At 44.9% G+C, this 24,929-nt stretch overlaps 1 protein-coding gene across 1 annotated transcript; it reads right to left on the bottom strand.

Moving 5' to 3' along the window:
- Nucleotides 1-3,341: 3,341 nt before the first annotated feature.
- Nucleotides 3,342-7,732, bottom strand: LOC125512200 (DEAD-box ATP-dependent RNA helicase 41). Its single transcript, XM_048677283.1, has 3 exons — nucleotides 7,366-7,732; nucleotides 6,348-6,457; nucleotides 3,342-5,251 (listed from the first exon to the last, which is right to left on the bottom strand). The coding sequence occupies exons 2-3, from the start codon at nucleotides 6,421-6,423 to the stop codon at nucleotides 3,702-3,704; spliced, it is 1,626 nt and encodes a 541-aa protein (XP_048533240.1). The 5' UTR covers nucleotides 6,424-6,457; nucleotides 7,366-7,732; the 3' UTR covers nucleotides 3,342-3,701.
- Nucleotides 7,733-24,929: the final 17,197 nt, after the last annotated feature.

Here is a 24,929-nt window from a genome sequence, read left to right as displayed (position 1 = left end):
CCTAGAACTCTCCCAGACCAAAGAAGTCTTAAGGGTGTGAATGATCAACCCAAGAATGGACCATAGAAAAATTATTCGAGGACAGGTGTACAAAAAGACCTTGAGAGTCGTATTTCTCCTCATTCAATGACGAAATGCAATGCACAATAAGTGACAATTAATCAATCATGTTAGGTTAGCTAGGATGAGCCCATATGCTATAATGACCAGCAGATCCTTTGCCTTCAGACTAGGAACAACTGATAGCAGCCTTGGAGCTTCAACTAATAATCAAACAAATAGAACATAGTCACTACACAGATACAGCTCATGTCAATTATGTACTAAAGAGAAGGCCATCATATAAGGTGAGTTTGTGAAAATAGTTTACGTGCCAGTGATGATGACCATCCATCATGGTAAGCCCAAAATGAGCAACTCTTGCCGACTTAGCAAATACAGAATTAGAAGAAACTTAATGGTCAGAGCTTGTTAGATCAGATGCTAACTCAACATTGGCAAGTCAAAAGAGTTTATGTGTGTGAAAAGAAAAGATAGACACATCAAGAACGACGAGCAAGGTCCTCACATTCCTTCTTTGTCTTTCCAGACTTCAGAATATGGAGAAATGACAAAAAAATATCAGCTTCATGGTTGAGTTAGAGGTTGGTACAGAGCAGGCATGCTTAAGGGCCAGGTCAGTTAGTTGGGCGGTCATTACAAACAATTTTATCAGAAAAGGAGAAAACAATAACATAGATGGAAAAACGCTGTCAACCATAGTTTCTGAATACTGAGCTACTATGTCAGGGAATAAATGGCATTACACAAGTTTGGGTTCTTAAGATAGTTAAGTTGTGTACTTTCTTTATCATGTTCCCGTCCATACCTATATAAAGATGGAAATGTTTGAATGGAGACTAACTGTCTTTTCACCCACCATGTCTTGCTTGCACGGTTGCACCGTCAGCAGATGTAGTAATACTGGCCTTCAAAATTCCCGAACTCGTCCCCATTACTGCCACAGCTCCCATCCTCAAGGGGATCCTTCAAGCAACAACCAAAAGCTTTCTCCACCTGCTCCTTCAGACTTCAGCCAACTTTTGCAGTAATGTGCATCTAGTATCATTTCGAAGTCATTCTTCGACCCTTTGCCGCAAGCTACCATGTACATGTAGCATCACTACACACCTCTTCACTCTTGATACACAATAACACAATAAACAACATCAAAGGATCCTGCTCTACAGGGACAGCTCTAAAGAGATTTATATCCTAAGTTGGTCTTTTCCATCTTTTATGTACAAGGTTATGAAGTGCCATATATTAATTGCTAATTACTAAGGTATATATTTACAGTCGTGGACTTTAACATGTATGTCTATCACAGGGTGAATTTGGTGACTAATTCCAACCACTCCGCCGTCCTATAAGTTCAATAAATAAGTTATACAGATCCAAGTACTAAGAAATTATAACACGGCAAACACATAGTACATCTAATTTTGAAAAAGACAAAGGGCAAGTGAAATAGTCAGGTCATTATGTCTCATTATTCAGAAGAGTATATGACTACCCTAAATTGTCCAGTATCATGTGTTCCATAATTTCTAGTACCACATTAGCAGGTCAAAGAACTCCCATGTTGCAAAAGCATGAATTAAATATGGCCAGCAAGATAGCTGTGATGGTCCTCCGACATTAACTCTACCCTTTGCTTCAATACTATTCAAATAAATCAGTGATGTCATTTTAATAAAGATTGTAAAGCATATCACATTAAGTTACTTACTTTCTGATAGTTATATTTTCATATGCTAGATCTGCATATTATGGTTTTAATAAGATTAACCATACATATGATTCGAGTGTCTATTATGGTTCCACGTGATAGAATTGTCAGAATAAGTTGTTGAATGGAACAGCATAGGATAGACAGCGTGTTTGGTTGGTGGGAATTAGTGACAGGGAATGAGAGTTTAAGGGGTATGAGGCATATAAATCCATTGTTTGGTTGGGGCAAGGGAATTGAGGAAGGAAGGGGAAAGGTAATTAAACAGGCTAACTCCCACGTATTTCTTCCCTAGTCTCCCCCTGTTAATTCAGATGGGATGAAGCTTCCTCCAAATTCCCACCACACATCAAACAGGGGATTTGGACTAAAAATCTACTTCGCAAGCCTAATCCCTAGACACTCCCTTCTGTAAACTCCCAATCCCTTTCCCTCAGGCTGCCAAACACGCTGAGAATTCTTTCCCCATCTCCCCCGACCCCCGCCCCTCCTGACAACTCGAGTGGTCTTGCCGGCTTGCCCTGCGCAGATCTGGCCATGGAGGGTTGCCGTGGTGGTCTGGCCGGCCTTGGTGGCGCAACTTCTCACGGTAGCGACAGCGCGGGAGTGGTCTTGCTGACCAGGGAGGCAAAGCTCCTTCATCAGCGACCGGCGCAGGAGGCGCGGGGTCCACTCCCAGCCGCCGCCAGTGCCGTGGGTGGGAGAGGCCCGCCCAGGCAGGGGACTACCATCCTCAGCACCGTTGCATCTTGCCGTTTCCTTTGTCATCTGTGTGGTGCCGTGTCGTGTTGTAATGTTCTGTTGTTGCTTTATATATAAAGCAGGGCAAAAGCCTTTTTCGGTCGAATGGAGCAGCATAGATAGAAAATAAAGCATAATTCGTATTTGCATGATTAAGAATTGCCAGTGGTCCACCTAAATGGGAATAGTTAAAATCAGACAGTTTGTTTAAAAAAACGTGTAGTCAGTTATTGTAGTATTTGAAATGGAACCACTGCAGTTGTAAAAAGATGCCATGGCAGGACATATTGATGTGCTTGTGGAAGGATGTTTATATAGAATGCCATACTACTTGTGGTTACACTAATTTTGTTTATAGGGCTGGTTCACTACTGTTGAACTATTGAGCTAGCGAACATTTTCCCAGTAAAGGAAACAAATATATGTTCCCTAAACATGTATCAAATATGCAATTAGAAAAAGAAAGTAAACAAAATCATGGATATTCTCAGTAAGGGACTGAGTAAGATGGTCCCAGTATTGTGCTTCGCTATTAACAAAATGGACCATTAAATTGTGCGTTGATGCCTCACCTATCAACTATCATAGTGGTATAGGTTTACTACCCTAGCTACCGTTTGCCCAAAAAGAAAAGCTCACTACTCTTACGGAATTGTTCACACGCAATATTAATTATTGAACCTCAAATCACTATACTTATTTGAGTATTCATCATTCAGTGGTTTCACAATTAAAATCCTATCCAGGCTTCCCTAATTCAGATAATCCAGAATCAGAAAGAAAACAAACAAGAACCAGGAAACCATCAGTGTAACATTGAACAAATGAATCAAGGAAAATACAAATCATACCATTATTTAAGTCAACTGCACCATGTGTGTTTGACCAACATTTTGATAAAATTACACATAAGGTAGCTTGTTTACATTTTCTGCATAAATTGATTCCAGACACAGGCCCTGAAGAATCGTCTTTAGACTCATTGGTAAAGCTGTCAAGGAAGTTGCCATATATTTCAGGAGTTACAAATTCCGATATCTGGCCTATCCACATGAAGATGGATGCACAACATGCACTGTCTTCCTACAAAACTTTTAACCTCAGCTATCAAACAACAAAGCCATATAACCGGTAGAGCATACAGTTGTCATATTAAAAAGATTGACCACATATCTGTTATGCGTACTGGTCAAGAATGTGCCCGAGAACTCAGTTTTCTCTTCCTGTCAGTGCCAAGAGAAATACTGCTGGTGAATTTTGAATTAGAGAGTTCCCGAGGAATTGGAGCTCCTGCAGTCTTCAGAACCTGAGCAAGCTCTCCAAAAAGTTTCCTATCTTCCTCATTCACAAAGACAATAGCCACGCCCTCCTTACCCATCCGAGACGCTCTTCCAACTTGGTGAATATATTCATCAATGGAATTTGGCATGTCAAACAAAATCACTTGATGTACTTTCAGAAGATCCATTCCACGTCCCAAGACCCCGGTACAAACAACAACAGATACTTCTCCTGTGAGAAACCGTCTCAATCTTTCTCTTCTCTCTTCCATTGTTTTCTCACCATGAATAGAAATAACCTCCAACCCAGTAGCAGCAGTAATGGCTTCAGACAAGAGATCGGCACCAACTCTGGAACTCACAAATACAACAGCAGGAGGTTTAAAGTGCTGCTTACTTTTTATTATCTCAAAAATCTTCTGCTTCTTCTGCTTAGACTCCACCCAAATTACCACTTGTCTAACTGATTTATTTGGTTTACCTGGGTTCCCACAAGAAATATGTATCATGTTGTTCGACAGTGAGTTTGACAATTTCTCAATTTCTGAATGTATTGTTGCTGAAAACATCATAACCTGTGGACATGAGAGTGCACGAAAGATCTGCATGGCCTGATCTCTGAATCCTCTCTCTAGCAAGCAGTCCACTTCATCCAGAACAAACACAGAAACATCTGTAAGGTCAACATTGTGTTTCATCAGAAGATCAATTAGTCTTCCTGGGGTGCCCACAATTAACTCGACACCATTTTCAATTCTATATATTTGCTGAGCCAGGGGATCTCCACCAACAACTAGAGCAGTTTTAAATGGTAAACCCTTTCCAAGAACTTTTGCTTGATCCTCCACCTGTAGGCATAGCTCCCTAGTTGGAGCAAGGACTATAGCCAAGGGCCCACGCTTGCTTTCACATTGCTGCAGCTCTCTCCATGAACAATGTGCAATTATAGGAACTAGAAAAGAAGCTGTTTTCCCTGAACCAGTATCTGCAGAGACAAGTAGGCTTCTATTACTTATTGATGCAGGGATGACTTGCATCTGCACCGGAGTAGGCATGGTATACCCTGCAGCATCAAGATTGTGCACAAGCTTCTCAGGAAGACCACAGGAAGAGAAACACATGATTGGATCAGGAATTGCCTCACCCTTGACACAAATGTCAAGTTTATTTCTCAGTGAAACGATCTGGCTGGCATGCAAACTCGGTATATCGGGAAAATTATTGTCTCGGACACAGAAGCTCTCATCACCAAACGGAACTTTTATGCGTGCTGGTGCTTTTACTGGTATCTTTGTTTCAGCGGCAATTCTAGCAAGAAGAGCAGTCTTGCATTCCACACTACAGATATCATCATCAGTCTGATCACATATATATTCCCCGTATCGACCACATATAACACAGCGAGGCTCCCCAGGAAGAGCTTCTCTCTGCTCAAAGCATCTTTCCTTCACACGTAGATCTGTAAGAGTAACAAATATCATGAACAAGGTGTTTTGATTCCTTGAACGAATACATGGAGCAGAGAGAAGGCAATCCTCTACTATTACATCAGACATGTGCACCGTGTTTTGTGATTCCTTGACTGAATACATGGAGCAGAGAGGAAGAACGATCTATTAAACTCATAATTCATTAGGTCATTGTTATCAATCCCAACTAGGTATCATAAGTAAATGGATCCCGTTTGTTCAATACTTTGATAACCAAGGTCATTCTTTGCTAAAGAGAAATGATAACTATAAGTCAGACTCGATAGAATTGGATCAATTCCAAATAGCGAGAATTAGGATTCTTGATCCCTCTCAATCTATCTTTCAATTCAAGGATCCAGAGAGGTGTTTTCATAGTCATCTCCGAATATTTGCCATCTCGGAATATTTCCGATTGTTCAAAAAAAAAATCAATTTCATTTTTCTATGATATGTCTTCCTATATGAAAATTGGTTATTTACGATGTACGATGATCCCTGTTAAGCATCCATGGCTGAATGGGAAAGTTCCATAAGTCTATTAGAACTGGCTCTCTATCCATGGAATCTCATCCATCATCCATACATAACGAATTGGTATGGCATATTCATACCAGAACATATAAGAATAATAAGAACTCGAATTCTTATCAATACTGGAACTCAGAGCATAGGAGGAAAAATTGATTTATGGATGGAATCAAATACGTAGTAGGATAGAAAAGTGTCCCATTGCTGAAAAGCTATACAGAGATGCAAGGTCCTAGGTGAACGAGAAAAGGCTGGTATTATGTTGCAAGATAATAGGAGAGCAAAACTATAACATGGGAAAAACAAAATGTTAATCAGCTAATAAGGTAGAATGCCATAAATGATGTCAGACAGACAAAAAAATATTTTATTATTAGACTCACGAAGTTCTGTTTACTAACTGTGGAGATATAAAGTCTGCAAATAAATATTTTTCCATTGAAGATCTGGATTTCCAATTTACTGATTTCATTTGCTTTATTTTGGATGAGAATAAATATGCATCCAATTATTCGGCTTTGCAGATATGTGCTCTGACAAATTCAATGCACGTACCTTCCACTTGCAGCTCGTTCCTATCATCAGATGGAGAGACCAAATTATCAGCTGAATCTTTCTCCCCTTGTCCCATTTAACTGAGGTGGGAAATAAGTACCATAAATAAACTGCACAGAAGAGAAGGAGGAAGGAAATTAGGGCACAGTTCTTTACGCTGGAACTTCTCCAGAAACGGCTTAAGCTTATCTACCCCACAGATTCAGTGATGGAAAAAAGACCCTGAGAAACTGCAATCCAGTTCTTTTCGGCTTCTGTCCCGTCCACGTACTTTATTTGCGAGTTCTCTGATGAAAAGTCTAATGCCAGATGCCCTTGGACGGTAGTTGTCTAATGTTTAACTTCTTTGTGATCTCTTGCTGTGTTTATCGTAGATGTGAACAACAAAACACCTTACGGACACCATAATACTAAATATTACTAGAATAAAAATATGGTCATTGGTATACTTGAGAACAAGTCAAATAAAATAAAGGTCGTCAAGGCATTACAGGGTTATCTTCCCAACAAATTCAGTCATACTACCTCTCTCTCAGTTTACAGGGCGTGCGCGTGCCCCTAGGTCGTCAATTTGACCGACCTAATACAGGTCATATATTACAAAAAATATATCAATATAAACTTCAGAAGTTCTATTTTCAAACCGTATAATTTTTGTGTTATATAGTTTATATTAAGATGATAAAATTGGTAACCTAGGTATACGCGTAGGACTTGTAAACTGAAACGGAGGTAGTAGTAAAAACTAATCATCAAGGTGCGACACTCCCAGCAATAGCATCACATATTTTGCCTATAGTACCATTGTTACCGGCAGTGGCAGGTCTAGATTTTGCAACAGGGCGGTCCACCGCTAAAGAAAATTGACAGCAATTCTGGCATGCCAACTGGGATTGGGCACAGACAACGAATATGACATACACAGGGGCAATGTTTTCTCAATAAATATAATTATAAAAAACAACAAACCCTAATGAGTAATGATGAAATTGGGGGATGGAGATTGGGCAGTGCGTACTGAAGACAACGGGCTGGGCGCTGGCTGCTGCACGCCTGCACACTGCCGCCGGCCGCCGGGCAGCACTGCTGATTGCTGCCGCCTGCCGAGTGCGGACTGAGCGGCTAGGCTAGCCGGCGCGATGGTGCCGCTGTTGGCCGGACGGGGCTGGGCGGGGCGACTGGCCGCAGGTGGGTCCTGGCCTTCTGGGCGTCCGGCAACGGCGAGTGGCCGTCGAGGCAGGCGACTGGCGGCGAGTACGGACAGAGGGGGGAATCGCGGGCGGGAGACGGCAGAGGGGAATCGCGTTTTTTCTTTCTGATTCCGAGGGATGAGGGAAGGCAGAGTGGAGTTCGGGATTAAGGGCCAGTTTGGATGGCGTCCTCGTCCGTTCGCGCCTGGCCTGTACCATGCCTGAAAACTGCCTGTACCATGTTTGGTTGGAGTCCACGGGAGCAGAAGCTAGCCTGGCCTGGTGACCACAAAATCTTGATTAGCCTGGCCCATGACCCAGGCTACTTGATTAGCCTGGCTCAGGCACAAGGAACCGGTCGCCTGGAGGCAGCCTGGCTACAAGTAGTACATTATTCAGCGGGGTTCTTTTGTGAGTTAGCTCTGAACTGTAATGCTTTTTCCAGTAAACTTTTTTTAGGCGAGGTATGCAACCAAACAGCCCATGCCTGGCCAGGCATAAAATTTCCAGTTCCCAGGTAATGTCCAGGCACCACTTTCTATCAGGCACGGAAGCCAGGACGCGTACCAAACAAGTTCTAACTAAGTTCACAAGAACATCTCGAGCCGCGTCCCCAACAGGCCCCATGCGACATTTTCGACGCCGGCTCGATCTGTTTTTGGGCCCGGCGATTATAGACCGAACCCGGCGCACTGGGGGTGCTCGGGGGCTCCGGCGCGAGGGAAAAGCACGTTAGACCCACATCGTCGGGCGAAAAATCAAATCTTTCTTTCAAATTCGCCTTCCACCCCCGCGCGCTCGGCCGCCAATCGGATGATCCCAGCGCCGCCCACCGCCCGCCACCGCTAGATTTTTCCGGCCAAAAAAAGAGCAGAGGTTTCGCCGAGGCAGCCTCTCGACCATCGGCTGGGCGATTTTTCCGGCGTTGCCGGCCGCGGAGAGGCGGTATAGCGGCGGGTATGCGCCCACCGCACATGCAAGGTGTTCGGCGATTTGCCTACCTCGGCAATGGACTCGGGTGACGAGGAAGCATTCGCCGCGCTGCTGGAGGACAAAGCCGAGGCCGACGTCCAAGAAAAGGAACATCTCATAGTCCTCGTCGCCCTCGCCGACCTGCTGGCGAGCAATGAAAAGTCGCGGCGAGGTGGCTCGGCGCCGGGGCGGATGAAAGCAAAAAAATTGGCATTGTCTCGAGGGCTACTGCATGCTCTACTCCGACTACTTCGCCGACGCTCCACTGCACGGCGTCAAAACATTTCAGCGTCGTTATCGGATGAGCCGAAAGCTTTTCCTCAGGATTGTGAATTTCATCCAGGAGTTCAACAGCTACTTCAAGTGCAAGAAGGATTGCACCGGCAAATTTGGATTCACCTCAATCCAGAAGTGCACGACAGCGATGAGGATGCTTGCATACGGAGCTCCTGGTGATTCACTCGACGACTATGGGCGCATGGCCGAGTCCACCACCATTGAGTGTTTTTACAAATTCTGTCGGGCGATGGTGGCAGTGTTTGGATCGCAATACTTGTGAACACCCAATGCGGAAGACACTGCTTGGATCCTAGCACATAATGCAGCAAGAGGATTTCCTGGGATGCTTGGAAGCATCGACTGCATGCATTGGAAATGGAAGAACTGCCCATTTGCTTGGCAGGGGATGTACAAAGACGTCAAAGGCGGTTGCAGTGTGATACTCGAGGCGGTGGCAACACAGGACCTCTGGATTTGGCACTCGTTCTTTGGTATGCCAGGAACTCACAGTGACATCAACGTGTTGCAGTGCTCCTCTATCTTTGCCAAGCTTGTTGAAGGTCATTCTCCTCCGGTGAATTTCGAGGTCAATGGGCGGCACTACAACAATGGGTACTACCTAGCTGATGGGTTGTTATTACACATTGCGTCACAATAATTATGCCTATTCTCTCTTATTTTAGAACGTTTACATGAAGAGGGGGAATGCCGGCAGCTGGAATTCTGGGCTGGAAAAGGAGCAAATATTAGAGACATATTATGCACATCTCCAAAAGTCCTGAAACTTCACGGGAATTATTTTCAGAATATATAAAAAATATTGGATGAAAGAAGTACCATAGGGGGGCCACCCACCGTCCACCCCTAGGCGCGCCCCCTGCCTCTTGGGCCCCCTGGTGGCCCTCTGATGCCCATCTTTGCCTATATGGAGTCTTTCGTCCAGGAAAAAAATCAGAAGCAAGCTCACGGGACGAAACTCCGCCGCCACGAGGCGGAACCAATCCAGGGCTCCGGCGGAGCTGTTCTACCGGGAAAACTTCCCTCCGGGAGGGGGAAATCATCACCATCGTCATCACCAACGACCCTATCATCGGGAGGGGGTCAATCTCCATCAACAGCTTCACCAGCACCATCTCATCTCAAACCCTAGTTCATCTCTTGTATCCAATATCTGTATCCAAACCTCAAATTGGTACCTGTGGGTTGCTAGTAGTGTTGATTACTCTTTGTAGTTGATGCTAGTTGGTTTAATTGGTGGAAGATCATATGTTCAGATCCATTATGCATATTAATACCCCTCTGATTATGAACATGAATATGCTTTGTCAGTAGTTACGTTTGTTCCTAAGGACATGGGAGAAGTCTTGCTATAAGTAGTCATTTGAATTTGGTATTCGTTCGATATTTTGATGACATGTATGTTGTCATCCCTCTAGTGGTGTCATGTGAACGTCGACTACATGACACTTCACCATTGTTTGGGCCTGGAGGGAGGCATTGGGAAGTAATAAGTAGATGATGGGTTGCTAGAGTGACAAAAGTTTAAACCCTAGTTTATGTGTTGCTTCGTAAGGGCCTGATTTGGATCCATATGTTTCATGCTATGGTTAGGTTTACCTTAATACTTCTGTTGTAGTTGCGGATGCTTGTAATAGGGGTTAATCATAAGTGGGATGCTTGTCCAAGTAAGGACAGTACCCAAGCACCGGTCCACCCACATATCAAATTATCAAAGTACCGAACGCGAATCATATGAACATGATGAAAACTAGCTTGACGATAATTCCCATGTGTCCTCGGGAGCGCTTTCCTTTATATAAAAGTTCGTCCAGGCTTGTCCTTTGCTACAAAAAGGATTGGACCATCTTGATGCACCTTATTTACTTGCATTACTTGTTACCCGTTACAAATTACCTTATCACAAAACTATCTGTTACCGATAATTTCAGTGCTTGCAGAAAATACCTTGCTGAAAACCGCTTATCATTTCCTTCTACTCCTCGTTGGGTTCGACACTCTTACTTATCGAAAAGGCTACGATAGATCCCCTACACTTGTGGGTCATCAAGACTCTTTTCTGGGGTCGTTGCCGGGGAGTGAAGCGCTTTTGGTAGGTGGAATTTGGTAAGGAAAAATTTATATAGTGTGCTGAAATTTACTGTCACTTGTTACTATGGAACATAATCCTTTGAGGGGCTTGTTCGGGGTATCTTCACCCCGACCAGTAGAGCAAAGAGTTGCTCCTCAAACTACTGAACCTACTGAAAATGTTTACTTTGAAATTCCTTCGGGTATGATAGAGAAACTGCTAGCTAGTCCTTTCACAGGTGATGTAACATTACATCCCGATTTGCACCTAATCTATGTGGATGAAGTTTGTGGATTATTTAAGCTTGCAGGTATGCCTGAGGATGCTATCAAGAAGAAGATCTTCCCTTTATCTTTGAAGGGAGATGCATTGACATGGCTTAGGCTATGTGATGATATTGGATCATGGAACTACCAACGATTGAAATTGGAATTTCATGAGAAGTTTTATCCTATGCATCTGGTTCATCGTGATCGTAATTATATATATATAATTTTTGGCCTCGCGAAGGAGAAAGCATCGCTCAAGCTTGGGGGAGGCTTAAGTCAATGTTATATTCATGCCCCAATCATGATCTCTCAAAAGAAATGATTATTCAAAAAATTTATGCTCGGCTTTCTCTCAGTAATCGCTCCATGCTCGATACTTCTTGTACTGGATCTTTTATGATGAAGACCATTGAATTCAAATGGGATTTATTGGAAATAATTAAACGCAACTCTGAAGATTGGGACCTCGATGAAGGTAAGGAGTCAGGTATAACACCTAAGTTTGATTGTGTTAAATCTTTTATGGATACCGATGCTTTTCGTGAATTTAGCACTAAATATGGACTTGACTCTGAGATAGTAGCTTCTTTCTGTGAATCCTTTGGTACTCATGTTGATCTCCCTAAGGAGAAGTGGTTTAAATATAATCCTCCCATTGAAGTAAAAGTAGTTGCACCTATTAAAGTTGAACAAAAGACTGTCACTTATAATGATCCTGTTGTTCCTACTTCTTATATTGAGAAACCACATTTCCCTGTTAGAATAAAGGATCATGCTAAAGCTTCAACTGTGGTCAACAAAAGTAATATTAAGACACCCAAACCCCCTGATCAAATTAAAGTTGAACCTAGTGTTGCTATGGTTAAAGATCTCTTGGCCGATAATATTGATGGGCATGTTATTTACTTCTGCAATGAGTCTGCTAGAATTGCTAGACCTGATACTAAAAATAAACATAGACCTGTTGTAGGCATGCCTGTTATTTCTGTTAAAATAGGAGATCATTGTTATCATGGCTTATGTGATATGGGTGCTAGTGCAAGTGCAATACCTCATTCCTTATACCAAGAAATTATGCATGATATTGCACCTGCTGAGATAGAAGAGATTGATGTTACTATTAAGCTTGCCAATAGAGATACTGTTTCACCAGTTGGGATTGTTAGAGATGTTGAAGTCTTGTGTGGGAAAGTTAAATACCCTGCTGATTTTCTTGTTCTTGGTTCCCCACAAGATGACTTTTGTCCATTATATTTTGTAGACCCTTCTTGAATACTGTTAATGCTAAGATAGACTGCAATAAGGATATTCTTTCTGTGGGTTTAGGGGACATGTCTCATGAGTTTAATTTTGCTAAATTCCGTAGACAGCCCCATGATAAAGAGTTGCCTAGTACATATGAAATTATTGGTCTTGCTTCTATTGTCGTGCCTCCTAGTGATCCTTTAGAACAATATTTGCTAGACCATGAAAATGATATGTTTATGAATGAAAGAAGGGAAATAGATGAAGTATTCTTTAAACAGGGACCTATTTTGAAGCAGAACTTGCCTATTGAAATTCTAGGGGATCCTCCTCCACCCAAGGGTGATCCCGTATTTGAGCTTAAACCTTTACCCGATACTCTTAAATATGCTTATCTTGATGAGAAGGAAATATATCCTATTATTATTAGTGCTAACCTTTCAAAGCATGAAGAAAATAAATCATTGAAAACTCTGAAGAAGCACAGTGCTGCTATTGAATATACTCTTGATGATCTTGAGGGCATTAGTCCCACTTTATGCCAGCACAAAATAAAATTGGAGAAGGATGCTAAACCGGTTGTTGATCGCCAACGACGGTTAAATCCTAAGATGAAATAAGTGGTAAGAAAAGAAATACTAAAGCTTCTGGAGGCAGGTATAATTTATCCCGTTGCAGATAGTCAGTGGGTAAGTCCTGCCCATTGTGTCCCTAAGAAGGGAGGTATTATTGTTGTTCCTAATGATAAAGATGAATCGATCCCACAAAGAATTGTTACAGGTTATAGAATGGTAATTGATTTCCACAAATTAAATAAAGCTACTAAAAAGGATCATTACCCTTTACCTTTTATTGATCAAATGCTAGAAAGATTATCCAAACATACACATTTTGCTTTCTAGATGGTTATTCTGGTTTCTCTCAAATACCTGTGTCAAAAGAGGATCAAGAAAAGACAACTTTCACTTGCCCTTTCGGTACCTTTGCTTATTGATGTATGCCTTTTGGTTTATGTAATGCACCTACTACCTTTCAAAGATGTATGACTGCTATATTATCCGACTTTTGTGAAAAGATTGTTGAGGTATTCATGGATGATTTCTCTGTTTATGGGACTTCTTTTGATGATTTCTTAAGAAACCTTGATCGAGTTTTGCGGAGATGTGAAGAAACTAATCTTGTCTTGAATTGGGAGAAGTGTCACTTTATGGTTAATGAAGGTATTGTCTTGGGGCATAAAATTTCTGAAAGAGGTATTGAAGTTGATAAAGCTAAAGTTGATGCTATTGAAAAGATGCCGTGTCCTAAGGACATCAAAGGTATAAGAAGTTTCCTTGGTCATGCCGGTTTTTATAGGAGGTTCATTAAGGACTTTTTTAAAATTTCTCGACCTCTGACTAATCTTTTACAAAAAGATGTCCCTTTTGTCTTTGATGATGATTGTGTAGAAGTATTTGAAATACTTAAGAAAGCTCTGGTTTCTGCACCTATTGTTCAGCCTCCTGATTGTAATTTACCATTTGAAATTATGTGTGATGCTAGTGATTATGCTGTAGGGGCTGTTCTAGGACAAAGAGTTGATAAGAAATTAAATGTTATCCAATATGCTAGTAAAACTCTAGACAGTGCTCAAAGAAATTATGCTACTACTGAAAAAGAATTTTTAGCAGTTGTATTTGCATGTGATAAGTTCAGACCTTATATTGTTGATTCTAAAGTAACTGTTCACACTGATCATGCTGCTATTAAATATCCTATGGAAAAGAAAGATGCTAAACCTAGACTTATTAGATGGGTTCTCTTGCTACAAGAATTTGATTTGCATATTATTGATAGAAAAGGAGCTGGGAACCCCGTTGCACACAACTTGTCTAGGTTAGAAAATGTTCTTGATGCCCCACTACCTATTGATGATAGCTTTCCTGATGAACAATTAGCTGTCATAAATGCTTCTCGTACTGCTCCATGGTATGATGATTATGCTAATTACATTGTTGCTAAATTTATACCACCTAGTTTCACATACCAGCAAAAGAAAAAGTTCTTCTATGATTTAAGACATTACTTCTGGGATGACCCACACCTTTATAAAGAAGGAGTAGATGGTGTTATTAGATGTTGTGTACCTGAGCATGAACAAGAACAGATCCTACGCAAGTGTCACTCCGAGGCTTATGGAGGACACCATGCTGGAGATAGAACTGCACATAAGGTATTGCAATCTGGTTTTTATTGGCCTACTCTCTTCAAGGATGCCCGTAAGTTTGTTTTGTCTTGTGATGAATGCCAAAGAATTGGTAATATTAGTAGACGTCAAGAAATGCTTATGAATTATTCACTTGTTATTGAACCATTTGATGTTTGGGGCTTTGATTATATGGGACCTTTTCCTTCCTCTAATGGGTACACACATATTTTAGTTGTTGTTGATTACGTTACTAAGTGGGCAGAGGCTATTCCAACTAGTAGTGCTGATCACAACACCTCTATTAAGATGCTTAAAGAAGTTAGTTTTCCGAGATTTGGAGTCCCTAGATACTTAATGACCGATGGTGGTTCACATTTTATTCATGGTGCCTTCCGTAAAATGTTTGCTAAGTATGATGTTAATCATAGAATTGCATCTCCATATCATCCACAGTCTAGTGGTCAAGTAGAATTGAGTAATAGAGAGCTCAGATTAATTTTGCAAAAGACTGTTAATAGGTCTAGAAAGAATTGGTCCATGAAACTTGATGATGCATTATGGGCTTATAGAACCGCATATAAAAATCCTATGGGTATGTCTCCGTATAAAATGGTTTATGGTAAAGCATGTCACTTACCTCTTGAACTAGAACATAATGCATATTGGGCCATTAAAGAGCTCAACTATGACTTCAAACTTGCAGATGAGAAGAGGATTTTTGACATCAGCTCACTTGATGAATGGAGAACCCAGGCTTATGAGAATGCCAAACTGTTTAAAGAAAAAGTTAAAAGATGGCATAATAAAAGGATACAAAAGCGTGAGTTCAATGTAGGTGATTATGTATTGTTATACAACTCTCGTTTTAAGATTTTTTGCAGGCAAAATCCTCTCTAAATGGGAAGGTCCTTACGTCATTGAGGAGGTCTATCGTTCCGGTGCCATAAAAATCAACAACTTCGAAGGCACAAATCCGAGGGTGGTGAACGGTCAAAGAATCAAACATTATATCTCAGGTAATCCCATAAATGTTGAAACTAATGTTATTGAAACTGTAACCCCGGAGTAATACATAAGGGACACTTTCCAGAACGTTTCAGACTTTGAAAAGGAATATGTACGTGGTACGGTAAGTAAACCGACTCCAAAACAGTTCTAATGGCAATTTTTCTCCGTTTTGGAATATTTAAGAAAATAGGAAAATAAGAAGTAGTCCGGGAAGGACATCAGGCATCCACGAGGGTGGAGGGCGCGCCCTACCCCCTGGGCGCGCCCCCTGCCTCGTGGGCACCTCGTGTGCTCTCCGAACTCCGTTTTCTTGCACGATACTTCTTTCGGTTGGTAAAAATTCACTATATAATCTCCCAAAGGTTTTGACCACCATACCACGCAAATATCCTCTGTCTTTGTTTCGAGTTGTTTCTGCTGTAGATTAGAGCAATATGTCATCCCAAGATTCAGAGGGAGAAAGCTATGTGGCTGATTACCTTGTAGATCATAAGGTCTATGCTGACTTGGAGCATTGTGGTTGGACCACGGAGGAAGAAGAAGACTATGAGCCTAGGGGAAAGGAGGAGACGAGCTCAGATGAAGATGAAGTCCCATTACCTCAACCTGGGGACATGCATGTGGAGTTCAAAAAGTCAAGCCTTCCCAATAAAGCAAAGAAACCTAAGATCGAGTTTATCCCTTTTCGTCTCTTGCAGGAGAACAAACAAGAACTATGCAAAAAGGTATTAAGCCTTGAGCGGGAGATCGAGGACCTAAGGGAGCAAAATTCTATCCTCAAGTGCAAATTAAGGAAGAAGCCCACATCATCAACAACTCCATCATCACCACCTCCAAGGAAGGAAACATAAACACATGGGTATGGGAACTCCCCCTTGGCAACTACCAAGCTTGGGGGAGTGCCCTGGTATCGTATCACCATCACTTTTATCTTTACCGTTTTCTTAGTTCGATCCTTTTGGTAATATCTTGATCTAGTAGAATAAAGATTTAATATGATCTAGTTGTGAGTTTTGCTTTATGATCCTTCTATGTAATCGAGTCTGTGAGCTATATATAGTAAAGATTAGTGTTGAGTCAAGGGCTTGATTATCTTACTATGATCTTGAGGGAATAGAATAAAAGAGAAGAAATAGAAAGAAATAAAGAGATCATATGGATCTTATGGAGAGTAATGACTTCACATATAAAGAGTATGATGAATAAAAGTTGTTGAGAGTTGACAAACATAGTTTTGGTCATCGTTGCAATTAATAGGAAGTAATAAATCAAGAGAGGTTTTCACATATAAATATACTATATTGTACATATTTTATGATTGTGAGCACTCATTAAAGTATGATATGCTAAAGAGTTGGCGTTGGACAAGGAAGACAACATAATGGGTTATGTTTTCTTGCATCTGAGATAAATTATATTGTCATGGATCATCCAACATGTTGAGCTTGTCTTTCCCTCTCATGCTAGCCAAATTCTTTGCACCAAGTAGAGATACTACTTGTGCTTCCAAATATCCTTAAACCTAGTTTTTCCTTGAGAGTCCACCATATCTACCTATGGATTGAGTAAGATCCTTCAAGTAAGTTGTCATCGTTGCAAGCAATAAAAATGCTCTCTAAATATGTATGATTTATTAGTGTGGAGAAAATAAGCTTTATACGATCTTGTGATGTGGAAGAAATAAAAGCGACGGACTGCATAATAAAGGTCCATATCACAAGTGGCAATATAAAGTGACGTTCTTTCACATTAAGATATTGTGCATCCAACCATAAAAGCACATGACAACCTCTGCTTCCCTCTGCGAAGGGCTTATCTTTTATTCTTGTCTTATACTTCATGCAAGAGTCACAATGATCTTCACCTTTCCTTTTTACATTTTATCCTTTGGCAAGCACAATGTGTTGGAAAGATCCTGATATATATGGCTAATTGGATGTGGGTTTTCATGAACTATTATTGTTGACATTACCCTTGAGGTAAAAAGTTGGGAGGCAAAATTATAAGCCCCTATCTTTCTCTGTGTCCGATTAAAACTTCATAACCATAAAAATCGCGTGAGTGTTAGAAATTGTGAAAGACTAAGTGATGGTTGAGTATGTGGACTTGCTGAGAAGCTCTTATGTTGACTCTTTCCTATGTTATGATAAATTGTAATTGCTTCAATGATTGAGACTATAGTTTGTTGGTTTTCAATGAAGTTTCTGATTCATACTTGAGTATGTGATTGAATTGTTACTTTAGCATAAGAGATCATATGACAATATATATATATATGTTGTTGTTCTAAGAATGATCATGATGCCCTCATGTCCGTATTTTATTTTTATCGACACCTCTATCTCTAAACATGTGGACATATTTTTCGATTTCGGCTTTCGCTTGAGGACAAGCGAGGTCTAAGCTTGGGGGAGTTGATACGTCCATTTTACATCATGCTTTTATATCGATATTTATTGCATTATGGGTTGTTATTACACATTGTGTCACAATAATTATGCCTACTCTCTCTTATTTTACAAGGTTTACATGAAGAGGGGGAATGCCGGCAGCTGGAATTCTGGGTTGGAAAAGGAGCAAATATTAGAGACCTATTTTGCACATCTCCAAAAGTCCTGAAACTCCACGGGAATTATTTTCAGAATATATAAAAAATATTGGGTGAAAGAAGTACCAGAGGGGGGCCACCCACCGTCCACAAGGGTGGGGGTGCGCCCTACCCCCCTGGGCGCGCCCCTGCCTCGTGGGCCCCTGGTGGCCCTCTGATGCCCATCTTTGGCTATATGGAGTCTTTCATCCACGAAAAAATCAGAAGCAAGCTCATGGGACGAAACTCCGTCACCACGAGGCGGAACCAATCTAGGGCTCCGGCGGAGCTGTTCTGCCGGGGAAACTTCCCTCCGGGAGGGGGAAATCATCACCATCGTCATCACCAACGATCCTCTCATCGGGAGGGGGTTAATCTCCATGAACAGCTTCACCAGCACCATCTCATCTCAAACCCTAGTTCATCTCTTGTATCCAATCTCTGTATCCAAACCTCAGATTGGTACCTATGGGTTGCTAGTAGTGTTGATTACTCCTTGTAGTTGATGCTAGTTGGTTTAATTGGTGGAAGATCATATGTTTAGATCCATTATGAATATCAATACCCCTCTAATTATGAACATGAATATGCTTTGTGAGTAGTTACATTTGTTCCTGAGGACATGGGAGAAGTCTTGCTATAAGTAGTCATATGAATTTGGTATTCGTTCGATATTCTGATGAGATGTATGTTGTCATCCCTCTAGTGGTGTCATGTGAACGTCGACTACATGACACTTCACCATTGTTTGGGCTTAGAGGGAGGCATTGGGAAGTAATAAGTAGATGATGGTTTGCTAGATTGACAGAAGCTTAAACCCTGGTTTATGCGTTGCTTTGTAAGGGTCTGATTTGGATCCATATGTTTCATGCTATGGTTAGGTTTACCTTAATACTTCTTTTGTAGTTGCAGATGCTGGCAATAGGGGTTAATCATAAGTGGGATGCTTGTCCAAGTAAGGACAATACCCAAGCACCGGTCCACCCACATATCAAATTATCAAAGTACCGAACGCGAATCATATGAACGTGATGAAAACTAGCTTGACGATAATTCCCATATGTCCTCGGGAGCGCTTTCCTTTATATAAGAGTTTGTCCAGGCTTGTCCTTTGCTACAAAAAGGATTGGGCCATCTTGATGCACCTTATTTACTTGCATTACTTGTTACCCGTTACAAATTACCTTATCACAAAACTATCTGTTACTGATAATTTTAGTGCTTGCAGAAAATACCTTGCTGAAAACCGCTTATCATTTCCTTCTGCTCCTCGTTGGGTTCGACACTCTTACTTATTGAAAAGTCTACGATAGATCCCCTACACTTGTGGGTCATCATGCTCCTGCAGCGGGTTTTTCACCTAGCGGTGCTTCCGGAACGTAATTCTTCTATGCAGCAATGAGGATAATCCTCAAATTACGGACCCAGTCCCTGTAGTTGCTACCCTCATCTTTCAACTTAGCTTTCTCTAGGAATACATTAAAATTTAACGGAACAACAGCACGGGCCATCTATCTACAACAACATAAACATGCAAAATACTATCAGGTACTAAGTTTATGATAAATTAAAGTTCAATTAATCAAATTACTTAAGAACTCCCACTTAGATAGACATCTCTCTAATCATCTAAGTGATCACGTGATCCATATCAACTAAACCATGTCCGATCATCACGTGAGATGGAGTAGTTTTCAATGGTGAACATCACTATGTTGGTCATATCTACTATATGATTCACGCTCGACCTTTCGGTCTCTGTGTTCCGAGGCCATATCTGCATATGTAGGCTCGTCAAGTTTAACCCGAGTATTCCACGTGTGCAAAACTAGCTTGCACCCGTTGTATGTGAACGTAGAGCTTATCACACCCGATCATCACATGGTGTCTCGGCACGACGAACTGTAGCAACGGTGCATTCTCAGGGAGAACACTTTATACCTTGAAATTTAGTGAGAGATCATCTTATAATGCTACAGCTGAACTAAGAAAAATAAGATGCATAAAGGATAAACATCACATGCAATCAATATAAGTGATATGATATGGCCATCATCATCTTGTGCCTTTGATCTCCATCTCCAAAGCACCGTCATGATCACCATCATCACCGGCTTGACACCTTGATATCCATCGAAGCATCGTTGTCGTCTCGCCAACTATTGCTTCTACGACTATCGCTACCGCTTAGTGATAAAGTAAAGCAATTACATGGCGATTGCATTTCATACAATAAAGCGACAACCATATTGTCGGTGTTCTGGGAACGGGGGTCCCCAGACTTGCCTGCCTGCAGCCCACGGCATGGCGGAGCCAGCAGGCCGTATGGCCCATCTTCACCAACAAGGCACCCAAGACCCTCGCGAGGGGCCAAGCCTCGCAAGGCGGACGACGCAAGACCTCCTCAGGAGTAGCCTGGTCAAGAAGGCTCGCGAGGAGCGGAGATATCAAGGCGGGGCAAACCTCATGAGGTACTCATGACGTGAGCCATGACGGTCGACACCAGGCGGGCGCCAAGCGGGCGCCAGCGCGCGCAACGTCCTTGTTTCCTCTTTGGTGCAAAGGGGGCAAGCGCAGCCGCGGAGTACCGAGGCCTCATGCAAAGGTTGCCATTTCGGCGCAACGAGACCAAGATCAGGAGGACTGCAAGATGGAGGTCATCGTGGAGCCCAAGATGGCGTCACCACCAGAGCTTTGTGCAGGCGAAGACTACTTTTGTTAGGATGGCTCGTACTAGCCGCCCCCCTTCAAATTTGCCCGCCATTGTTGGCTCCCTTCCCACTCGATATTTGGGAAGAGGACCAGGGCCTCTATAAATAGGACTAGCCACCATAGTAGGGACATCACCCCATCAGACCCAGAGAGACATCCTCAGACCTAGAGAGACATCATCAGACCCAGAGAGACACACAAGTCTGAAAGCACAAGAACACCTGAACCTTAGGAGGATGTTCTTCCCCTTGTACTGTTCATCATCAGCCCAAGAGGCAATCCACCACCACACTGGAGTAGGGTATTACACCACAACGGTGGCCCGAACCAGTATAAACCCCGTGTCTTTCTGTGTTGTGAGTTCGTCGAGTTCGTCTGCAAGATCTTAGCGAGCTAGAGCGTAGCTCGGTAGGAGGGAAAGACTTCGCGCGCACCCCAGTGTTCGAACCTTAAGGGTTAGCCGGAGCCCCACATCCGACATTTGGCGCGCCAGGTAGGGGTGCGCCGGAGCTTCTTCTCCGCCAATCAGCTCTCCAACATTCCTCGGCTACGATGTCTGGCGACCCGAGGGCCGGATCCGACTGCTGGGCAGCCTGGCCGGCTCGGACGGCGCCGCCTGCCCATGAAGATCTCGACCCCGCACCCCAAGCAGCGCGAGCGCCTCCAAGCTCCACCAGGCGTGGACAGCGCGGCCAGGCATCATCCACCCTCACCCCGCGGTAAGTATGAGCCGCGGCAAGAGCAGCGAGTCACGCCGCAGGAATAGTGTCGCACTCACGGCGGGAGCAAAGCGAACATGCGGGCGACACTCACAGTGGCAAGGGAGCTGCTGCGATGTAGGTTGATGGAGAGCGTCCGGGACACGCTGCTTGAGCGTGTTGCTGAGCTGCTGGACGTAGCGGCGTCGGGAGCGCCACCCTTCTGCTATCGACTCCCCTCCCAGACCACTGCAAGGTCGCGCGGCGAGCCTCACCACACCTGCGCGCCATCGACTATGCCCGGGGGCTTCGTCAACATCAGCACGACCGACGACGTAGGGGGATCTAACCCCCCCATGCCGCCCTCGACAAACACGAGTGCAAACGTCACCCCCCATGGTCCTGACCGGATGCCGTATTGTCATCCCCAGGATGCCATCATGGGCAGAGCAACATGGAGCGTGGGCCACCACGGCGAGGTGTTCGGGGTGACGGCCCCGGAAGCCTACGTGCCCCGCATGATGGACCAAGGGTACGCACCAGAGGATGACCTCGGCTCATTCATTGGGGAAGACTGGGGAGAAGGGGCGCTAGGAGTCGAAGCTTTCCAAGAGCCAGCGGAGAACCACAGCGATTGTGCCGGCGACGGCAACTACAGGGTACCTCTAACCTCTCAGGAACAGGCTTATGCTAACCACGGGCTGTAGATGAATTAGGTTGCAGCATCGATCAGTGACCCTGGCACGGCGGCACCCGTCTCAACAAGGGAGACACGCTGGGGGCCGCCGGGAGGGAGACAGGAGCAAGGCTCCTCCCCAAGGCATGCGAAACCAGGGGACACCCAGAGGTAGGCCCTTTGCTGGGGTGGCTTCAACAACCCTTCCCCCGGCAGAGGACCCGTGGTCGCCGAGGGAACCGCTGGCATCCTCTTTCCCTCCTTTGTGTCATCCTGGTCTCCGGCCGGCTCAAAGGAGGTCAAGAGTGGCGCAAGGCGGGGCCCTCATCTCGCGATATGAAGCAAGGTTGGTACCTGTGAAGAAGGCCCGGTGCCTGTGAAGCTCGCCACCCGTGACACTCTCACATAATAATGAGTTGGGGCTGTACACGCCCCGGAGTCTCAGGAGCGCTGGCCTCAGGCCCTGGGGCTCCCTCCCACGCCTAGTGGACAGCACTTAGCTCCGCGCTGGTGAGAAGACTTGAAGACGCAAAGACTAGACTAGGTGCCGGATGCAGCCTTTTGCTTTGGATCTCTCTTTCTATGGTTTTGCTTTCTGATTCTGGACTTAAGTTGAAGCTGAATTTTTATCGATGCATGCGGGGGGTGCCTTTTCTCGTTCCAGCCGTTTCTTGCCTTCTGGATCTTGTTTGGTTTGGGACTCACGTCCATCGCCTTTCCCTCACAAAGCTCCTCGCGAGCCGGACCGCGCAAAGCACGCGCTAGCACTACGCCTGGTGCTCACCCCTTGCGGGGCCCCTTCAAACGGGGCAATAAGCTCCGCAGGATTCTCAAGAACTTGTCGCCTCACGACCCAGCCCTAAGCAGGCGCTGACTAAGGTAATCCATGTCGGTAAACTCACCCCCAGCTTCATGAGCTCACGAGGACACATACCCACATCGCATAGGAAAGTAAAAACTGCAATTTTCTTACACGAGGGGCTCCTCCTCTCAAAATGCTCTTACAAGTTTTCCAAGGGCCACGCCCGAGTTTTGCGTGCAGAATAAAACAACAGGAGAATATGGGATCAGCCATAGATATCGCTTGCTGCATCGTCCAGGGACGCGTCGCTCGCGTCGTCATCACTTTCCTCAGAAATCGTCACCGCCGTCGGCGATGCCCCCATCGCCGTCGTTGACCACGTCACCTTCGTCTACGACGACCACCACCCCATCGTTCTCCGAGGTGAAGGCCCTGACCAATGTGTCGACATGGTCCTCTACCCAAAGCGCCAGGTCGCCTCGGACGGCCATGGGTACAGGGGCAATGGCGGCATCGAAGTCGAAGCTGGGGTCGGCATTCAGAAGGTGGCTAAAGACACGGAGAAGGCGCGCTGAAGCAGACCACGACCCCTCTCCTCCACAAGCTACCGAGCTCTGGCAGATTGAGCCTCCAGGCGCGTCACCACCTCGGTGAAGAAGGTCAGGTGGCTGGCGTAGTCACTTGAGTGAGGGGTCGGGGCGTTCTTGTCGCAGATGTAACCCAAGGCGGTGTTGGCCTGTTCCGAAGGTCTTGAAGCATAGGAGCGTGCTCGCGCTCCAGCGTCCGGCGCTGAAGCACTTCCTCCCTGTTTTGCCGTGCGACGGCCTCGGCATCGTCAACACGTTTCTGGAGCGAAGACAGCTTGGCTTGCGCCACAACCAGGGCGGCAGCTGTGGCCTCCGCACGCCTCTCAACCTTGTCCAACCTGGGCCTGAGGGCGGCGGCCCTGCCCGCACCCTCCTAGCCGGCGAGCTTCAAATTCAGGTCGTACCAGCCCTCCAGATCTGCGCGAACCTCGGCCACCCGGCGCTTGATCTCCTCCTCGACTCCGGCCTCGCGGGCCCCGATGGCATCTTCAGCTTGAGCGGCTTGACGCTCCCTGGTCTCCAGCTGCTCGAGCTCGAGGCTGTGCTCCACGGCCTCCAGGGCCAGCGTCTCCTCGGGCTGCTGGACCTCCTCTTCCTCCACAGGCGTCCCCCTCATTGACGCAAGGGCGGCCCCGTGCGCCTCGACCTGCTGCTCAAGGGACGCGCTCCAGGCCTGGAGCTCCCACGCGCGCTCCTCCACAGCCTCGCGGCGGCGATCGGCCTCGTGAGCTTCTTCCAAAGCTCGCGAGCGGGCCTCATTGGCAATCTTGAGGGATGCCTCAGCCTTCACTTTCTCAAGGTCGCGATGATAACGGCCAAGGTTGATGGCCACTCGCAACTTGCCCCGCTCCTCCACCAACCGAAGACCTTCAGCCTCAAGACGCGAGTCGACACCAGGAAGCTCTTCGCCAAGGTGGTTCATCATGCCCATCACCTCCTGGAAGAGCTCGTGGAGGACCATGTTGCACCCACGCTCGAGCTCGAACGCTCGGCCCACCTCGTCCTCCACCTCGGGGGCTGCGGGTGGAGCATCAAGTGGCACACCACCTCCCGGTTGGGGGCTGGGGGCTGGCACGACCCCAGACGCCAGCTGATCCTTGCGAGGGGCCCAAACCGAACAAGGCTCGCTGCTTGAAGAAGACTCCAGGATCGAGGCTACCCAGCTACCAACCGTGACCAAGGGAGGAGCCATTGGCACGCCTGCTGCGCTCCGGGCAAAGCCGCGAAGAAAGGACGGCGAAGGTGCAAGCTCAGGGCGCCTCGATGACGAACCAACTCCC

The sequence above is a fragment of the Triticum urartu genome, chromosome 6, assembly GCF_003073215.2.
Source record: "Triticum urartu cultivar G1812 chromosome 6, Tu2.1, whole genome shotgun sequence".
Taxonomy (NCBI): domain Eukaryota; kingdom Viridiplantae; phylum Streptophyta; class Magnoliopsida; order Poales; family Poaceae; genus Triticum; species Triticum urartu.
The sequence above is the reverse complement of the archived record's forward strand: the minus strand, read 5'-3'. Positions and strand labels throughout refer to the sequence as shown.

Coding starts and splice junctions, on each gene's coding strand:
- LOC125512200 (XM_048677283.1), bottom strand. CDS start 6,423: ATGGGACAAGGGGAGAAAGATTCAGCTGATAATTTGGTCTCTCCATCT. Junction 5,252..6,347: donor GAACGAGCTGCAAGTGGAAG/GTACGTGCATTG, acceptor TTACTCTTACAG/ATCTACGTGTGAAGGAAAGA.